General features: G+C 38.2%; 1 protein-coding gene across 2 annotated transcripts in view; it reads right to left on the bottom strand.

Moving 5' to 3' along the window:
• TMEM181 (transmembrane protein 181) overlaps positions 1–18236 on the bottom strand; it is a 33994-nt gene that overhangs the window by 8634 nt on the left and 7124 nt on the right. The window contains exons 1-11 of one of the 2 annotated variants that reach the window (XM_030269554.4): positions 18051–18178; positions 13366–13469; positions 9640–9695; positions 8268–8358; positions 7609–7727; positions 6428–6547; positions 4353–4433; positions 3298–3397; positions 2468–2598; positions 1779–1870; positions 554–611 (exon numbers count right to left, since the gene is read on the bottom strand). In XM_030269554.4, the coding sequence (XP_030125414.1) occupies positions 554–611; positions 1779–1870; positions 2468–2598; positions 3298–3397; positions 4353–4433; positions 6428–6547; positions 7609–7727; positions 8268–8358; positions 9640–9695; positions 13366–13469; positions 18051–18058 (960 nt within the window). In that variant the 5' untranslated portion in view covers positions 18059–18178. Of the gene's footprint in view, positions 1–553; positions 612–1778; positions 1871–2467; positions 2599–3297; positions 3398–4352; positions 4434–6427; positions 6548–7608; positions 7728–8267; positions 8359–9639; positions 9696–13365; positions 13470–18050; positions 18179–18236 lie in introns of those variants that run through there. The other variant, XM_002198300.6, reaches the window with a different exon arrangement.

Genomic DNA, 18236 nt, shown 5'->3' with positions numbered 1-18236 from the left:
GGTCCACTTATGCAGGGAAAGTAGGCTCATGAAACAAGGATGGTGATACATTCAGGGAGGTTTTTGAGAAATGTAAAGAAAGGATGCTTAATAGAAACCAGGATTTTGTTAACTGTATTCAGAGTTGGCTGAATCTCAGTAATTTTCTAAAAACACAGCTCCCAAGGACAATACAAGGACCCATGCACATCAATTCTTCCTTTACAACAAGAAAGTCTGAAATTTACTAGGGTAGGGGACCTTGGCAGGAGTTAAGATGTACAAAACTGAGTAACAGACTAAAATTTTTTTCTTTCAATCCCAACAAACTTGTGGTAGCTAGTCTCCATATTTGCAAGACAATTTACTTTTCTCAAGGGGACAGATATCAATATGGCCTATACATGATCTAAAGCAAAACCAAAAGTACTCTAGTCAGAATAAGACTGCCTGAGCAGCATTTTCTGTTTTCTGAACTTTGTTTAACATTTTTATAAAAGAACAGGCCCCGTATTTCCTTATATTGCCTAACTGTACCTGACAATTGGACAGCAAGAGGTAATTTCTGACTTACCTGGAAATTACCTGTGTCAACCCTGTATTGATATGTAGGGTCATGTACTTCATTCACACTAGAACAGATTCAAAATGAAAAAGTGGTATTAAAAATGCACATTTCCAGACAAAGTTAAAAAGACAAGCTGACCAAGAAACCCACTCACAAAGAAAAGTTTTAACATTACTATGTAGAGTTTATAACAAAAGGATTTAGCTGTGTAAGTTAGCACAATGCCATTAATTCCAATGAAGTCATGAAAATTTACTATATATAGCAAACTAAATTTGAAGAAATATGGAGGATGTAAATTAGGATCGTAATTTTTATGATCCCAATTATTTTTTTAGAAAATGTGTATCATGTAAATTCCTACAAGCCTTCAGGATTCCTACAAGTCTTCACGTTTCAGAATCTACATTTTATCCTTAGAAAATTGTGGCATGAGGCCTTCCCTCATAGCAATTTTACTAATAGCACGAGCACTTCCTGCAACTGCACTGCTTTCAATAATGTACAAGGGCAAGGAGAATGTATCTTCCTTCTGACATAAAATAAGAGGCAAATAATTGAGACTAAACCAGTATGGAAACTGCAAGTGTACTAAAATGGATGAAGTTTTCCGGGTGGGGAAGAATTACACTTTTATGTTAACACAACAAATTGGAAAAAATGGAGAACCACTAAACCAAGCAAAAGAAGAATTCTGAGTAAAGACAGCATAGCTTGTCTAAGCCATGTCAGTACTAGTAGTGCAGGTTTAATAGTCAAGAAAGTCTGGTCAAACTATGTCCATAATTAGCTACAGAGAAACTCTTGCTTCAGCTACTAAATGCTAATTGAGCCATAGCACTAGAGTGATTCTTGTAGGGAGCCATAATATAGACATAACTGACAAAGTGGTCATTTCTAGATCGCACTCAGATTTATGAAAGTATTTACTACTAGGTTGTCCAGGGAGAATTGTTTTCAAATCAGTCACAATTTGCAGAACAGAAAGATGTAAGAATTTGAACTCCATTCCTGTATCACAATCTGAGCATTAAGAAATAGGTACCACTAGGTGTGGGTATTCTCCTTGCTTTTTCTACCTCTGTTGGAATCAGGATTGAAGGCACTTGAGATGATAGTTTGCATTTAGACTCAGGTGTTTATTGCTTCTTATCAGTGCTACAGGTACACCCAGTCTTCTCATTCTGGAACACTCAGCTCATACATGTGCAATACATTTTAAATTACTTACGTTTGCCATATTCCCAGTGTAACAGAGGCCAGCCACAACAGTCCAACAATAAAGAATTTGGGCAGATAGAAAGTTAAGCACTTCCTTTCCCCCTGTTAAGAAAACAATAGTGTAGTGAAAATGTGAACCCATCCTTGAGATTTCATTAATTCTTGACAGAACAAAATAAATATCATCTTTGTTTCACTCAACATGAACTGGATTAAGAGACTCATCTTTTACATTTTTATCCTGCACAAGTGACTAGAGAAGACATTATATTGTATCATCATTTGTGTTAATGAGATAGAGTTGGAGCAACCTGTTTATAAGGTCCAACATATTTCACTGATAATGCAAATACAGGTATAGGCCCCAGAATTCCTACTTCTCTTATGTAGTATCTGAAAGTAGTTTAAAAAACCAATCAATTACCACATACAATATCAAAAATCTTCAAGGAAGAATGAAGCATAATGGCATCATAATTCTGATGACTGTTCCATCTACTTAATTTAGGCTTGGTTGACTCAATTTACTTCACTATAAATCCTTCTAACTCCAAGGCTTCATATGTTACATTGTACTTTATCAATAAAATAACGGTCTGTTTTGTAAGAATTTGATTTCATTTTTGTCACCTTTTGAGAGAACTAAACAAAACAAGTTCTGTCTCCTCAGTAAGTAGAAGATACTGTTGCCTCTTTTACCTGTACTCTTATACCATGGTAGACACAAAGCCAGAACAACAACAGTGCACACAGAAACAGTGACTGGAATAGATCATCCAGCATTCCAGGAAACCAGCTGTTCACCAGAAAAGAAAGGGGGAAAAATGGATCTGTAACAAAGAGAGAAAAAACCCTTTCAGTATGAAAAGTAAAGCAGAATCTATCTTCAGCAGAACAAAAAAAAATACTAAATTTTTTTCAAATTACACCAGTAAACGAAACTGAAGCTTGCTTTATTTTAAATTAACAAAGAAAATGGTGCCTCCAGCAGCAATCCACTCTGCTGTAGAAATAATCTTGAATGGTTGCCATAATTTCTAGAAGATTTCAGGTTTTATTAGACTTTCTACTAAACCACTGTTAATGGTGACAACCTAAAAAATTATCATATAATGTCTAAGATGCAAATACTAATTTGGTATTGCTAGGAAGTGCTAGAATTTGCTGTGTTTTACTGGACTAAAATTAGCTTCCATTTTTAACTAAAGTGTGAATATCAAAAAATGAAGACGACAGTAGACAAACAGAAATGGAAAGGTTAAGTATGGCAGGCACCTATTCCAATCAGAGCTTTAAACAAATAGCTGACATCCATGTGACTGAGAAGAACAAAATCCACCCACTTATTACGCCCTTGAATTTGCTACACTTGGGATGGGTTGGGTTTTTTTAAAATTTTGTTTTCTGAAGATTTATAAACAACTGCTCATAAGTTCAAGGAGAAATTCCATTTTGTCTTCTCTATCTCTTTTTTTTTCCTGCTTCTATTTTAAAAAGGTGCCTTTCTAAAAATTCAAGGATATAAGTACCATTGTAAAGCAGCAAGAGAGGAAGTAGGATGGACATCCATTTCTGCTCAATACCCCAGTCTCTCATGGAGAATTTCCGCAGGGAATGTGCAAACAGACACTACAAAACAACAGCAACACTTTGTAAGGAAGGAATACAGCTTTCAATGGCTTAACCAGAGCTAAGAGGGAGCACAGCACACTGCAAAGGCCTTTGCCACTGAGAACACTGTAAATGGGAGCCAGGTCTCCTTGTTTCCATTTCAAGTTTGCTCACTGGCCCCAATGCAAATTACCTATTTTCTCAAGCAAACTGAAAAGTAAACCAGCCTGTACCTGATAAATCAACAACATGTGAAAAAAAAGATGTTGCCTCGTTATTGGTCACACACTATCAACAACATCCACTTGAATTCAATTTTTTAAAAACCAGATTGAATTTTATATTTACAATTATCTGAGCAACATCATCTGCAAGAAAAACGCTACGGAAGCATGCAGTACTTTGGTGTCTCTACTCTGAAAATTCAGAATTTTAGGGGGTTTTTTTTTGGGTTTTTTTTTTTTTTTACAAACACTTCTTTTGCAGGAGGCAAGACAGGTTAGAGAGGAGACATCATCTAAATCATAGCATAATTTAGGTTGTAAGGGACCTCTGGAGGTCATCTGGCCCATCCTCACATGCAAGGCAGCAATAACTTCAATGTTAGATCAAGGTCAAACAACCCACACTCTGGCCATCCTATTCCTGAGCTACCTCCACTGCAAAATAATACTTTTCTTTAGCATCTCATCACAATTTTCTTTGTCTAAGCAATTTTTTTTCTGTTTAATCCAAACCCAGAGTTCAGAAAAACAAGTTTTCCCATTTATATTATTTTCTTAATGTCCCTTCAATACCACTTGTTAAAACATAAAAGTAGCAACTACGTAAGTATTTCATAAACATTTTTACACCCATTCAGTGACATGTCAACTTTGCTGCCTGGGGTTAAATTCCTAAACGCAGCATTACAGAGCAGTGTTATCAGCTGCCTACATAATAAAACTCCAGAAAAGCTGCAAAAAAATCTTACCGTGACCATAAAAGTAAGAACTACAAAGACAAATCGGAACCATATTTCCACCTGTGAAAAGGTTGGATTATATGTCTTCCACTACAAGAAAACAGAAGAGCCCAATGAGTAGTATTTTGACAAACTATCTATGACATCAGTAATTAGCACTTTACTGCAGATACTGAAAAGTTCTGTGGGTTTTCAAAATTCAAAGGTTTAACCAAATTCCACTATGTCACCATGGAAAAATAAAAACAAATCTGCAATTACAGGACTATATGATAAAAAGATAAGAAAAGCAGCCTAATAGTCTTGCTTCTCTTTTATCCTGCCACTTCTAATATACTGCTGTCATATGTTAAAGTACTCTCAGGACAAATAGGATAGCCTTCATTGATCTCAACTGCACTTTCAATAAAAGTTTGAATGCCAATAAATGAGTAAATCCAGTGTGTTGTTCTGCACTACCAGGGTCAGATGCATAAATTGATTATAAAGAAGTCAGAGAGGTACAGAGGTACTTCCCATAAGAGTCTATTTTGTTGAAGCTTACTTGTCTCAGAAGTTAGAAAAGAGAAATCCATGTAAAGGAAGGATAAGTAGCTTACCAGAAACACAGAAATCTTTACATAGGTTAAGGGGGAAAGCCTCTTTCTTCTACTCTAATTATTAGAAGGCATAAATATTAATTATAACATGTCAATTTACATAAACTCTGCTCTGTTGACAATTTATCTCATACCTGGCATGCTTCTGAAGCCATTTTTGAAATGTAAGCTCCCTGGCACAACATATGCATGCTCTGCTCATCTGAACAAGCTTTACCTTTCAATGTATTAAATCTGTCAACCTCTGTCTCGTCTTTTTAGACTGTAAATGTAGAATGAAAATTATATGTAGAGAAACCTATTACACAAAAGGCAATCCATTGATTTCAACTGAGATCACAATAAACAATTGTAATTATGAAATAAATGTGACAATTTTAGTTGCTGCAGGAAAATTTGGGTTGGAGTATTTTTGGAATTGCATACAGGTTTGCCTTTTTAAAGGCAGCCTGTAAAGCAAGATAAAAAAACAGTACAACTATAAAAACTTTGCTCTGTTTGAATACTGGAACTAAATAAAGGGTTTGTGAGCCTAAGGTTATTTTCCCCTTAGAGCTTATTTTTAATTATATGCTTTATGCACTAGAGTACTAAAAATATTAATATTTAGAAAGTTAATTTGTTATATTAAAAATATTTTTCCTTTACCGTTAGATTTTTGGTTGCTACCTGCTCTGACACACTGAATGCTATATACAGGTAAATAACCAGAGTAACCTGTATTATAAACTTGGTTTAGTTCCCTTTTCTCCTAATGCAAATGTTTCTAAATTTCTTTGTGGAGTCAAACAATACACATGATATAAGTTTTTTGTAAGCAATCTTTAGTGCTATTAACTGAGATAGTTATTCCTGGAGCATATTGGACTGGAGATCATTTGAGAGGACAATTGAGTGAATTATTTTAGTAACCTGCTTGTGTTAGTTAAAAAAAAAAAATATCTCTTCCTCATAAGCACAGTGTACCCCATAAAAAAATCTCTTCATTTTCCTTTGAGTTAGTTAAACCTTTCCAGCCCTCCCTTTTTTGAAGTCTGGAAAATTTTGATATAAAACAGGATCCAGGTCTCCTAGTTTCTATTTCATGCTTTTCAGCCTCCTGGAGAGGCTGAAAAAAATACCATCCTGCATACAGGCAGCATCTCTATATGCAAATGCAGAAAACTGGATGTTCTAATCCAGCTTGCCTATTGTAAAATGTATCTCCCAGCATTCAGACTAAATTTATCTATTACAGAATACAGCAGCAGTAATTCTGAGAGAATTTTTTTCCTTTTAGAGTTAAAAAATTAGTCTAGACCCTTATCAACAGTAAATGCTATAACAGCTCTGACATTAGTAGTGACAAAAAAAATAATTATGATGCATTTTTTAATTTATCTTCAAAAATCTGATATTTTTTGTTACTGTTAAAGCACACATCTACAGCATTAAAGAGACAGCATTAAAGAGACTTCTTTTACGAGACTAAACCTTTATACTTACTGTGAAAGTAATATTCTGGATGGTGTAGGTTAACTTGTTTAGATCTTCAAAGCTAACAAATATGTTGTACTGAGTGTAGTTCAGATAGCCCAGGTGAACAACAATGATTTCACTGCATTTCTGTGAACACACACAGAGAATAGTACATAGAAGTCTTCGACTACTCCAGAATATGCACTGTTAGTAGAGGTTGGAGAATTTGTTCCTAAATTGTCCAATATTGATGATATTTATTATATATCTCACCAATCTCATTCAGTCTAATCAAAACTCTCTTGAAACATACCAGAGAGAGCAGAAGAAACTGATAAATTCAGTCAGGTGGATCAGTGGCTGAACAATAAACAGTGCCAGCTTTTCATGTGAGCCAGTGACAGCAACTGCTTGCAGCAGCAGTATGGAAGCAAATAACTCTGTCACTAACTCAGCTTGAGTTAGTGAGAGGGGGCTAACTAACTAATGTAATAACTAATTTTTAAAAGTTATCAGGAGGAAAGAGAAAAGCCAAGTACGTTGCTCTCTTGGCTGTGTAATTAAATCTAATGGAGCAGTAGTAATTTCTGCAAATTTCATAGATATGTGCATTTATCTATATAAAAAGAAAACACTTGTTTTACTATATATGCTTATCATAAAAAACTTCAGCTATGTCCTTCCTAAAGGATTTGCATCTGGAGAAGCTGTTTTGAATGTCTTTAAGCTTAAAAAGTTCAGTGAAAATTACATTAGAATCTCCAAACGTTTCTTCACACTGGCAAAAAATGTGGCTTTTTCAAAACACAGTTGCCAGTTGATTGCAAGCAGATTCTGCAAGGTGTTGGAGAAGAATTTTTCTCTCCTCTGGAACCCCATATCAAATCTTCTGCTACAACATCCCTTTCTTCAGTACTGCTAAACCTTAAACAGGACCCACTGCTTCACTGACAAAGAGCAACTCTAACAAGAAAGAGGGGTCTTTAATGGGCTATAGACACAAATTACAGAAGTAAACAGAAAAACGATGGACATGTATGTGTCTTATCAGCGTTACTGCCTACATTGCCATTATAAATAAAACTGTCCTCTAGAGTCTTTCCTGAGATGTGTCTAACAGGTGCATTCTTATTTGCAATGTAAAGTAGCATGCACACAGATTTAAAGAAAATGCACTACATTGGAGCTTTGTTTAAGCAAGTGCATACTTGTGCACAACTGAGTAACCTCGTCCGATTGTGAACTTGATTGTTAACGTATGGTGTGCTTCCATCCTTCACCACCCCCAGGACTTTGACTGTCATGGTCACATTCTTCTTGAGGGATACTGGAATTAAAACAGAAAACATTCATCTATTGCTACATGCAGAAATTAAATCTCAAATAGAGGTCCAAAATAATTTAAAACACATATGCTATCCAAATGCTACCAAGACTTACCCAGTTATACATGACTGGAGTATTTTTATACATAGACAGTAAGTCACAAGCGCTGTACTGAATCTTGACTGATTAACAATTACTAACACAGTATTTCTCACATATATATAGGGAAGCTGTATTGAGAAATCAGTATCATTACAATCTACACATCTAATTCCCCCTAAAATGAAGGAAATACACAGAAAACTATTGTTTTCACAAAGATAACAAACAACTTGTCCCCTACTGCTGTTGCTTACAATTCAGTCAGTGCTGTCCATGTCTTTACCAAGGGAGGGGGGTGAGGTGGAAGAAAAGCATATCAGAGGAAAAACCCACCAACCACAGCCAGAAAGCAACAGGATCATGTGTGTGACAACTGGAATTAAACATAAAATAGACAGGTTGCTATAGCAGTTTCCGGAGAATTAGGTCAGATTCTCACCATCGTGCTGATCCAACTCAACCACACAGGTCAGCCACAGCTGCTGGTTGTAAGTTGACAGTGGTGGTGAACTTAAATTAAATGGCTTCAGCTGTAAAAAAACCCAAAAGGTTAGCACCAGCCTTTACACTGTTACATGACATGTCTGTAGTCACAACTATGAAAGGCATGTTAATTATATTTGTGACAATGTTTTTGAGAAGAGATTTATGTGCGCTACTCTGTGGGACAGCGTGATAAGCAGCTCACACGGAAGTGTTCCACAGAAGTAGCTTAAACAGCACATGTATTTTGCAAAGCACTGAAGTAAGGAAAGGTTGCTACCTAAACCTTATAAAAGCAGCAGCAATAAAATAGAAAAGTTCAAATGTGACGAAAAATCCTGAGACCTAGCCTAAATATAAGAAATTATTTTTAGCACTTTACATCAAAAGTCAGATTTGTGGGCCTTCATCTGCTACACAGTTTTAAACTTGTTAAACTAGAATTACAAAAAAGCCCTGTTTTCCACTAGGTTTTCTAAAAGTTCCACATTCAGTTCAAAAGAATGAAAGGTATCATTAACAGATAAAACCTACACACAGGAAAGACTTCTCTAATTTGAAATCAAGATGTGCTTGAAAAAAAATAAAACCCACCCACAGTACTGTATCAGTCCAAACATATATAGGTGACTGGTAGGTACAAAAAAATAAAGAAGTGTACTAGTGTATTTAAAGGAAATGCACTTTAAGAAAAAAACCCACAACAAAACCCTTTTAGCCCTTTCACAAAAAAATACTTTAGATATTAGGTAGACAATGAAGAGCTAAACAAACAAAAATTCAAGAACTGAGAACCAAAATATGAAAGCACTTGAGAATATGTGAATTTACTCTTAGGAAGCCAGATTCCATGTCTCAGTCACATGATAGTGAACAATTAACATGAAATATTTCTTTATAGATGAGAGAAAGGGAAATCACAAGAGAGATAGCATTAGTTGTCACCGAGTGCATTGTTTTCAATGCATGTTCTCAATTTCTATTTCTGAACCCCCGACAAGAATCTCCAACATTAATTTACCAGGGAAAAACTCATGTGCTTCTTTATCAGAAACCTCTGTGCAGAAACATACTAGAAACTTCTACTTGACCTGCTCACAACAGTAAGAGACCAGAAATTGCTGCTGGGCTATTCATGAAGTAACACGGTGGTAGTACAATATTGCATGTTCAGCTTCAAATTGGAAAGCACCTCTTAGATATTCTGCAGTAAATTTTAAATATTTAAAATAACTGGGGGGAAAGAGGGAAATGTAAGAGGGAAGTGTAACATTACTAACATCAAATAAAGCAAATAATATAATCCAATAATATTTATTAACTCTTACCTTTAGGCTATTATTTAAGTCAGTTCTTGCTACAGAAGTTTCAATTACATTAGGACCTACACAATATATAAGAAGAAAGAAAATAAGATTGAAGTATACATACAAGTGATGATGTAAATACAGGTTTTCAAAAGACTGTACAAAACACCTCCTGCAAAGCAGGTAAACAGTATTCCACTTTTCAGATAAAGGGTAAAGCAGCCAGATATTTCAATATAATTTGCAAATTTGACCTGCATGTCCATTTAAGCATCTCTGCCATGGTATTTCTACACATTATTAAATAAAGTAAGTTATAAATCGAGAACTCCACATCAAAAGCTCTGAAAGTGTACTCTAATCTACTACAATTTTAGTAGTAGTTTTTTATTCATAGATATCTCTATTTATCTATATCTATATCTATATCTATATATCTCCTAGGATTTTATGGGAATGCAGTCGTGAAAGCACTCAGCTATAAGAATCCCCTTGTTTAATTAGATGAGGCTGCTGAGGGCCATGTCCAGTTAAGTCTTTAACATCTTTAAGGACAGAGACTCCCACAACCTGTCTGGGAAACCTGTTCCAGTATTTAACCACCATTATGCTAAGAAAAAATTCCTAATATCTAACTGGAATTTCTTGTGCTCCAGCTTGTGTTGCACCTCTGAGAAAAGCCCCATCTTCTGCATAACCCCTGATAAGGTGGTTCCAGACAGCTGGACAATTTCCCTTTAGGCATGCAAGAGCATGGGGTAAGGAGGACAAGAGGAATGCACATATGTTTGTGTTTTTATGTACATAAAACACGAAAGAACTAAACCAGAAAAGTGACAGGGAAGAGTAGGAAAAGATCTGTGTCGATACAGCAGGTTGTGAACACACACAGAGAAGATATATAGCAGGTAGGGACATGAGCAAGACATAAACACCTGTATTTGGGGCAGGAAGATTCCGCTGACCAAATGGTCTCTCCCTGTATATATTTGGCCTGGCAATTTAATTAATCTGGAATTTTTTAACCCTCAAAATATGCTCTTTCAATCACAAACTCAGTATTATAAAAATTATGGAAGAAAAGCAGTTTCTCACACAGACCAAACATTTCAAATCACTACAAAGAAAGAATGGAAAAGAGGGAAATTTATAAATGAGCAGCATGGGATCATGAACCAGATTTTTGAATGGCATTTTTTGTTTTAAAAAGCAAAACTGAGTTTCAGTAGGCATTCACAGTTGGTAAGTCATCATATATCAGTAATTAAGTCTTGACAAAACAAATAGAATTAGCCTTTTTTAAGGGTTTTTATTTTTTTAATTGGAAGATATGAACAAATATTGGGACAGAGAAATCACAAAGTTCTTAAGAACAGCAACCACACAAATAATGAAGCTCTAGTGCTATAACTTCTTCTCTAGCAAGTGATACATAAAAGCTTTTGAAACAAAATGATGCTGTGGCTGCATTACTAACAAATGGAGACTAATTTAAATAGTTACTGTTTTTCTTTTAGTCTTGCTCACTTAACATAATAACACATAAAGGCAAAGAACTACCCTGAGTTGATGAACTGTACAGCTTCAGAAAATGAGTTCTGCACCTTGGATTTTCTTTGAACTTGTCTCACCCCAAATATAACACAGACCCATTGTGAAAAGAGAAAGAAAGACCAAACAAGTCTGTGTCTGTTTTGGGTTACGGGAACTGTAAGAGCAGCATCCATCTCTGATCAAACTGTCTTGATTTCTCAGATGAAAATCAAGAGTTCTGCCAGGCTTCCCAAACTGCAGGTATAGATGTTGTGTGTGGGCAATGGCATATTTAAGTAGCACAGAAAATATTGACGTATCTCCCACTCTTTCATTTACTTAGTGGGTTTGGTGAGCTTTTCTCAGACTGTACCCTTTAATGAGGGAGTATTCTCTTGTTAGGGCCCCTCCTTCTATTCACAGGAAGCAAGCAGGTGTCAACAAAAGCTGTGAGGAATACCACAGTAATTGTTCAATGGGTCTCCTCCCAAGGGAAACAGCGTTCTTTTAAAAACATTTAAGTTCTAATAATGAACACTGTCAGCCAAACTATCCAGCAAACCAATCTTACAAGGACAAGAATCCCACATCCATGTCAGTTCCTGAAGGGGATCACAGGCAAGGCCTGGGACTACAGCATGGTACAGATGACCAAGTGCTGCTTACAGCAGCCAAGTCCCCTGAACCAAAGGTTTCAGTTACCACCAGATTACTCTGCATGCAGACACAATACACCAGCTCAGCTCCTTCTCACGTTCTGCTACTGATTAAGAACAAAACACTCAGTTTTCTCTTCCAGGAGGTTTGCTTTTTGCCTAGTCTTACATAAAATAAATTTCTCTCATTTCTTGCAGCCTGGCAGTATAAGTACACAACTACAAATATCATTCAATTTTTAAGCCAAATAGCCCAATTACACTAAATTAAATAATTCCATTTTTCCCCCTTTATCATAAAATACACTTTTGCAAATGTGTTGATGCAGTATTTTATTTTAGTGGCCAAATAATGCCGTTCAGCATCCTTCAGCAAGTCACAGGAATATCAGCAGTTAACCTTTATGAACTGAAAGCCTGTTTAGACCTTCAGCTGCTATAATAAATCAAAAAGCAAAAAAGAAGGTTTTATTACACAGACAAATCTTATTATTGAAGACTATTATGAAAAATATTGCCTACAAGGCACAGATGGGCATAAAAAGCCCAAACAGCTGCCTTCAATTAACCTGCCCTTCTTTCCAAGGTGGGCAGGACTGGATGGCTCCAAGGCCTGGGAGCCCTTCTCACTCTAAAGGAGGTGAAGGACAGGGCAGAGGTAGAGATAACCCAGCAGACAGATGAAAAAGTGTCAGAGAGGGACACAGGGGAACACACTGGACATGCTGAGTGATGTGGAAGTCAGCAGTAAAGTAGAGGAAGATGGTAACAACCTGAAGTAATTCTTATATAGAGGGTGGGCTGCTTAAGGAGTACCAGTCCCTTCTTTTCCTTCTCCCTGTCACTTCTGTATTGATAAAGCTCTTCTGACAGCAGAGTATCAGTACATTTAACACTGACTTATTTTTCAAGTATGTTTTAGCCCTGGAAAAGCTCTCTGGCATGAAATAAAGAAAGGTCCAATGCTTTTCAACTCCCTAGTGACACTGCATATTTGTTGACCAGACTACTACAAATCTCTCTGATCTCCAGGATAAGTACCCAGGCACCATGTGCTTAGCCTCCCAGGTTATGTCAGGACTTTCACAAACATCTGTGAAACCAGAGACCTAAGTCATATATGTTTGACAAGTGAAGTACATATTTTTACACTAAAATATTTTGTATTTATGTGGCATCTATCACCAAAACATTTAGAAGGCTTTACAGTTATCAGTTTCCTCACAGGAAATCAAGTATTAGCACTACCATTTTACATATAGAAATACAAAGAAGAAGAATGTAGCAGGCTGCTGAAAAATTATGTTGCAATTAAGCTGCTTTTGTTTCATTTTATCATCTCTCCCCTGCAAAGAAGTTGCACACACCAAGTCTTTGTAGGTAGTACTCCTATGAAAAAGTGATGGAAGAAACAATTCCTTGTCCCTGTCAAGAGGAATACTTCCTCAGACATCTCAGGAGCAGTAAGCTGATTAGCATTTAAATACATCTGTAAATACCAACAAGTTTAGACAAAGTATATGAGAACTGTAATCTTCTAAAAAAACAACATCCTTACCTGCTATTCCTATGAAGACTGTCAGACCAAAACAAATAAAGAATACTACAAAGACCAGAACAAAATGCCTTTTGGACAGTGTATACAATCGCATCGGGGCCAGCCTACAGGAAGCAAAAGAAAACACAGAATTAGTGTTGCTCGTATTTCTAAAGGGTATACTGCTTCATAGAGCAAAGATAACAGGAATTATTAAACACACGTATGTACGCACATAAAATGTATTAATTTTGTGTATTAATTTTATTATTATTATTATGTACGTGCTCCAGAATGTATTAATTTTGCCCTTTTTTAATCCTAGGATTTTCTATTGTCCTAAAACTCGAGCAATAGAAAACATTTCTTAAAGGGAGAAAAGGTTGTTTGTGTTATTTCATACATTAATAACTTAAACATCTAAGACTCTATATCTCCTGCAATGAGAGCTTAATCTAAAGGGATATACATCAGTAACAACTCAGTTACCTGCACAGGACCTTGATGAGTTGTCTATACCCTATAAATATACTTCAACCTAGCAGGATCACCCCTAACAAGGAGTAGGGCAGAGCTCCAGATCTGCTATATGTACATGCTCAGGCTTTGAACTCTTGTCTGAGCTCCACCAAAGCTTAGGAAATAAAAACCTGAACTCAAGTTTGCTATTGGACACCTAAATACAAATACACATAAGCAATGACATCTCCTGCACTATGTGTTGGTGGTTATCATTAGCTTAAAGACAAAACAGAGTGGCAGGGGTGTGGGTGTGCACTGAAAATACCAACTGCACTCCCTGGAAAACAGGTAACTTCCAGTTCTGTTAGCTTAAGGGAAATATTATCAAATAACTAATCTTACAGAAGGTGGATAAATCCACCATGTTTCAAAATACAGCAAACATTTCCTCTTCATATACACCAGAACTGAGCCACCACATACCTGACTTTCTACTGCTGCTTCAGGAGATAAGACCATAGGAATCTGTACAGTTTATATGGGAAAGCTGTAGGACTGGGGGGGTGATGGGATGGTGGTGGTGTTTTTCAATAAATTTGCATGAGAACCATTATGGAAAGAAACAGTATCTTAAGACTTTAATGACAGCACTCCCTTTTAGCTTGGAATAAAACTTTCTTCTTTTCACCAGCTGAATGGTACTCTTACTGGTTCACCACACTAACAAAGAATTGCAGAAGAGGTGGTGAAATCCTTCCCATAAGCCCAGCCTGAACTCTGGGACCAGGTACCATGTGCTGCATGGATGGCAGCCCTTAAAAGCAAGGCAAACAATTCACTTTAAACTAGTACAAGGATTTATTAATAACAACCTCTATTTTCCTTGAGAATCACTGCATTTTTGCCAAAAGAATCACTGTCAAAACCAGTTTGCATTATTTCTTTACTGTAAAGTTTTAGAGATCCAAATCTTAATTTATTAAAAAAGGAGGTGGGGAAGGGAGGAAAACCCCGCAGAAGTAATGAGAACTGCAAGCAAGTAGCTGCAAATGTTGCGAGCCTGTACAAACTGGCTGTGCAGGACTCCAGGCACAGCACCTGCAAAACACTTGCCAACACACAGCAGAAACTCTGCATCAGTCTAGAGGTAAGAACAGCTGATTCTACATTCAAAAAAGGCAAACCATACATGAAAGGACCAAGCAATTACCATATAAGCAACATCGGATCATCACACAGAAGCCTCACAGACAAGTAGTGTTTTGACTTTTAAAAATGCCAGTTAATAGAGGCATTTCAAACCAGAACTTGTCTGCACAACTTATCAGTGATTCAACTGCAGTATTTTTCTTATATCAATGTCTTAAAACCTCAGCCTTCATGCACTTAAACTATGTTAAAGCTATTAAACCTGTACTAGTACTGAAACAACTAACTAAGGTACATTTTTCCATCAGCTCCAGGGGCTCCAAGGCATCCTTCAGAGATGACCTGATATTCCCTGTATACCTGAGTACACCAAGTGTGGGATATAATCTTGAGATACCAAAGTATTAATCATAACAAGAAAATCTCTGACACATAAAAACCGTACATAAAACGTGGACATGCCTAAATTAACTGCAAGAGTTCAAGTGGATACTAAATGCTTCATGGCAGAGCACATACACTGAGGATCTCTCAACACAGGGAAGTCCATGGGTTGAGTATAGCTGACAACTGTAAGGGCATCATGTTTGCAGTAAAGCATAACATATACTTGTTCTGTCTGAACAGCTCACATCTGGGCATCCACTTGACAGCTACAGACTGATGCAGGATACTTCTGACTTGCTGTGCATGTTCTTTTGATAGGTTTCCTAATTTCAAGGTTTTTGCAGACATTTCAAAATGCATGATGTGGACATGAAAAGCAGCTCCCTCTCCACATTCCTTACAGAAAAGCCACCAGTTCCTCACCCAGCCAAGAGTGTTACTGGCAATTAGCACCTTGGTTTACTCATAAGCCAGAGCAGATGTGCTTGTGAGCTTTTGAAGAAACACGTTCCAGACACTGGCTCATTCTTTATTCCAGCTGCTCTCCAGATGGTGCAACACCTGGTAGTTGCAACGGGTAGGTGTACACCTACCTACCAACAGGGATGCTGTACCCAGCCAAGAGTGGAGACACACAGAGGAGGGACACACCCCGTGTTTTCCTTTCATTCAAACCTGTACTCCTCAAGTGTCATTTAAGCCACTGACTGCATGAGGTACTTTAGAGGCCAGTAAGGCAACATGGACACTGGTATTAACAGCAAATGTAAGAACTCAGCCAAATCTTAACTGCATTTCTCATGAGGGCAAACTGCAATTTACAGCATTCCTATCAGGTGATGCACGCTCCATTGCCCCTGGCTGCATAACTTCCTTATGTAGATTTAAGTGTCTCGCTGCACCTGTCACCACCTGACATACAAAGCAGGTAAAACCACCTTCCCATGAGTTCATTGTTTAACACCTGCCTTTTGGAAAGAGATTACATGAAGTTTATGAATATACATAAGTGCAAGTTGGTTATACTCCATCGGCAGTCCCATCTTACATTTGAAATGACCAAGAAAGAATGAAATGCTGGAAACACATTTATGGGAAAATCAAAAAAGATTCCTTACTCTGGATGCACCTGTTCAAACAAGTAAAGATCTGTGCTTTGCTTTACCAAGCAAAGTGGAAGACATTTACTCAGCCCAACCACAGCAGTCCAAAGCTCAAGACTAGACATCGAACTGTCTGCAGGTCTCTCAGGCAGCTTTACCACCTACACTCAGCTTTACCCTAATTCAGAGTGGTTTATAATTAACTTATGTCTGATTGCACGTCTCAAATAGCAGTCAGTAAACTAAAATCTCTAGTGCAGCCTGTGACAGAGTTAACTTTGGAAACACACACTCATAACTATTGCAATATTTCAGTAGCCATTCATACATGAGATGTAAAGGTGGGTTACATCTTGCTTTTGGAGTAAAGTTTTGTCTCAAAAGGGTCAGCAAAACGTTTCTCAGAATACTCCTCATCTTCAAATCACTACTCATGACTGCACAACGAAGTCCTTAATGAAGACCATGATGAAAACAGAGCCTGTTATATAATAAACAGTCAGTCTTTCACTAAATACTGACTTTAAAGAAGGGAAAGCTGTGGTGAAACTGAGATTAAGCAGTAGGTAGGCACAGAGTCGATATTAAAATCAGACATAACTCGCTTTAATGCACAGCAGCTTTTCTGAAATCCTAGCCTCAACATCTCTGCCTCCAACTGCTCGTCTCTATTTTAGGCTCACACCCAAAAAGAACCACCAAACCCACTTTGATTTGAATAATTATATATGCTACCCACATTGACAGTACTGGGGTTATCCATACACCCTGCACTTGCTCATGGTTTAAATACATTGCCTGCTTTGGTGTCCCTCAGAAGACCTTGAATTTCTTCTTGCAAATGTATTCCACAAGGGTTAATAGCTAATGAGGCAGCACATGACTATACAAAAAGCAGCATAAAATTAACATTGTCAGTACTATACAGAACTTCTACATGACAACTGACAGATAAACATGGCTATGCTTTGCCTTTGTATGTGCGCACTGGGTGGGTTTGGCTTTTTGGTTTTTTAGTTGTTGTTCATTGTATTCATTTAAGTCTGTATAATTAGTCACAGCTATGACTCTGTTCATGCGAAGAAATATCCGGGAAAACAAGGTTTTCTTTCTCCTTTAACAAACAATCTGAGATCGAAGATATCGGGGGTGGGGGGAGGTTTTATTCGCCATATAAAAGGCAAAACTCACAGCGTTCCTCTAAAGAAATGGACAGTCACCCTCGGGGTCCTGAGTGGCGAACCACAACCTCAGAAACATTCATTTAACCCTCGGCGAGCTGATTTCCTTAAGGAGGATAACGAGTATAAACTGAATTAGACTCGGACCGCCCGAAGAGATTGAGGGGCCTCCCTCCCCGGAGACACTCAAGACCCGGCAGGACACAGCGCTGCGCCAGGTGCCCTAGAGTGACCGTGCCTGAGCAGGCAGGGTGAGCAGACGGCCGGTGGCCGCGGTCCCTCCCGAGGTGCCCGTTCTGCGATCCCGCGGGTGAGTTCGTTCTCCCGGACGCGGCCCCGAGCGAACGGGCTCCGAACGGGCTCCCCGCGGGCTCCCCTCGGGCTCGCGCCCCCCGCGCGCGCCGCCCTCCCCGCCCCCACTCACGGCTCCATCGCGCGCCGCGCGCGCGCTGCCCGCGCCTCCTCCGCGCGCCGCCGCCGTGGCACAGCCGGCGCCGCGCGACGCCTTCCGCGTGCGTCACCGCGCGGCCGCCACGCGGCCCCGCACACGTCACGGGCCCCGCCGCGCCCCGGCCGCGGGGGAGCTGAGGGGGGGGGAGAGGGAGGGAGC

Source organism: Taeniopygia guttata, chromosome 3 (genome assembly GCF_048771995.1).
Source record: "Taeniopygia guttata chromosome 3, bTaeGut7.mat, whole genome shotgun sequence".
In the NCBI taxonomy this organism is placed as follows: Eukaryota; Metazoa; Chordata; class Aves; order Passeriformes; family Estrildidae; genus Taeniopygia; species Taeniopygia guttata.
The sequence above is the reverse complement of the archived record's forward strand: the minus strand, read 5'-3'. Positions and strand labels throughout refer to the sequence as shown.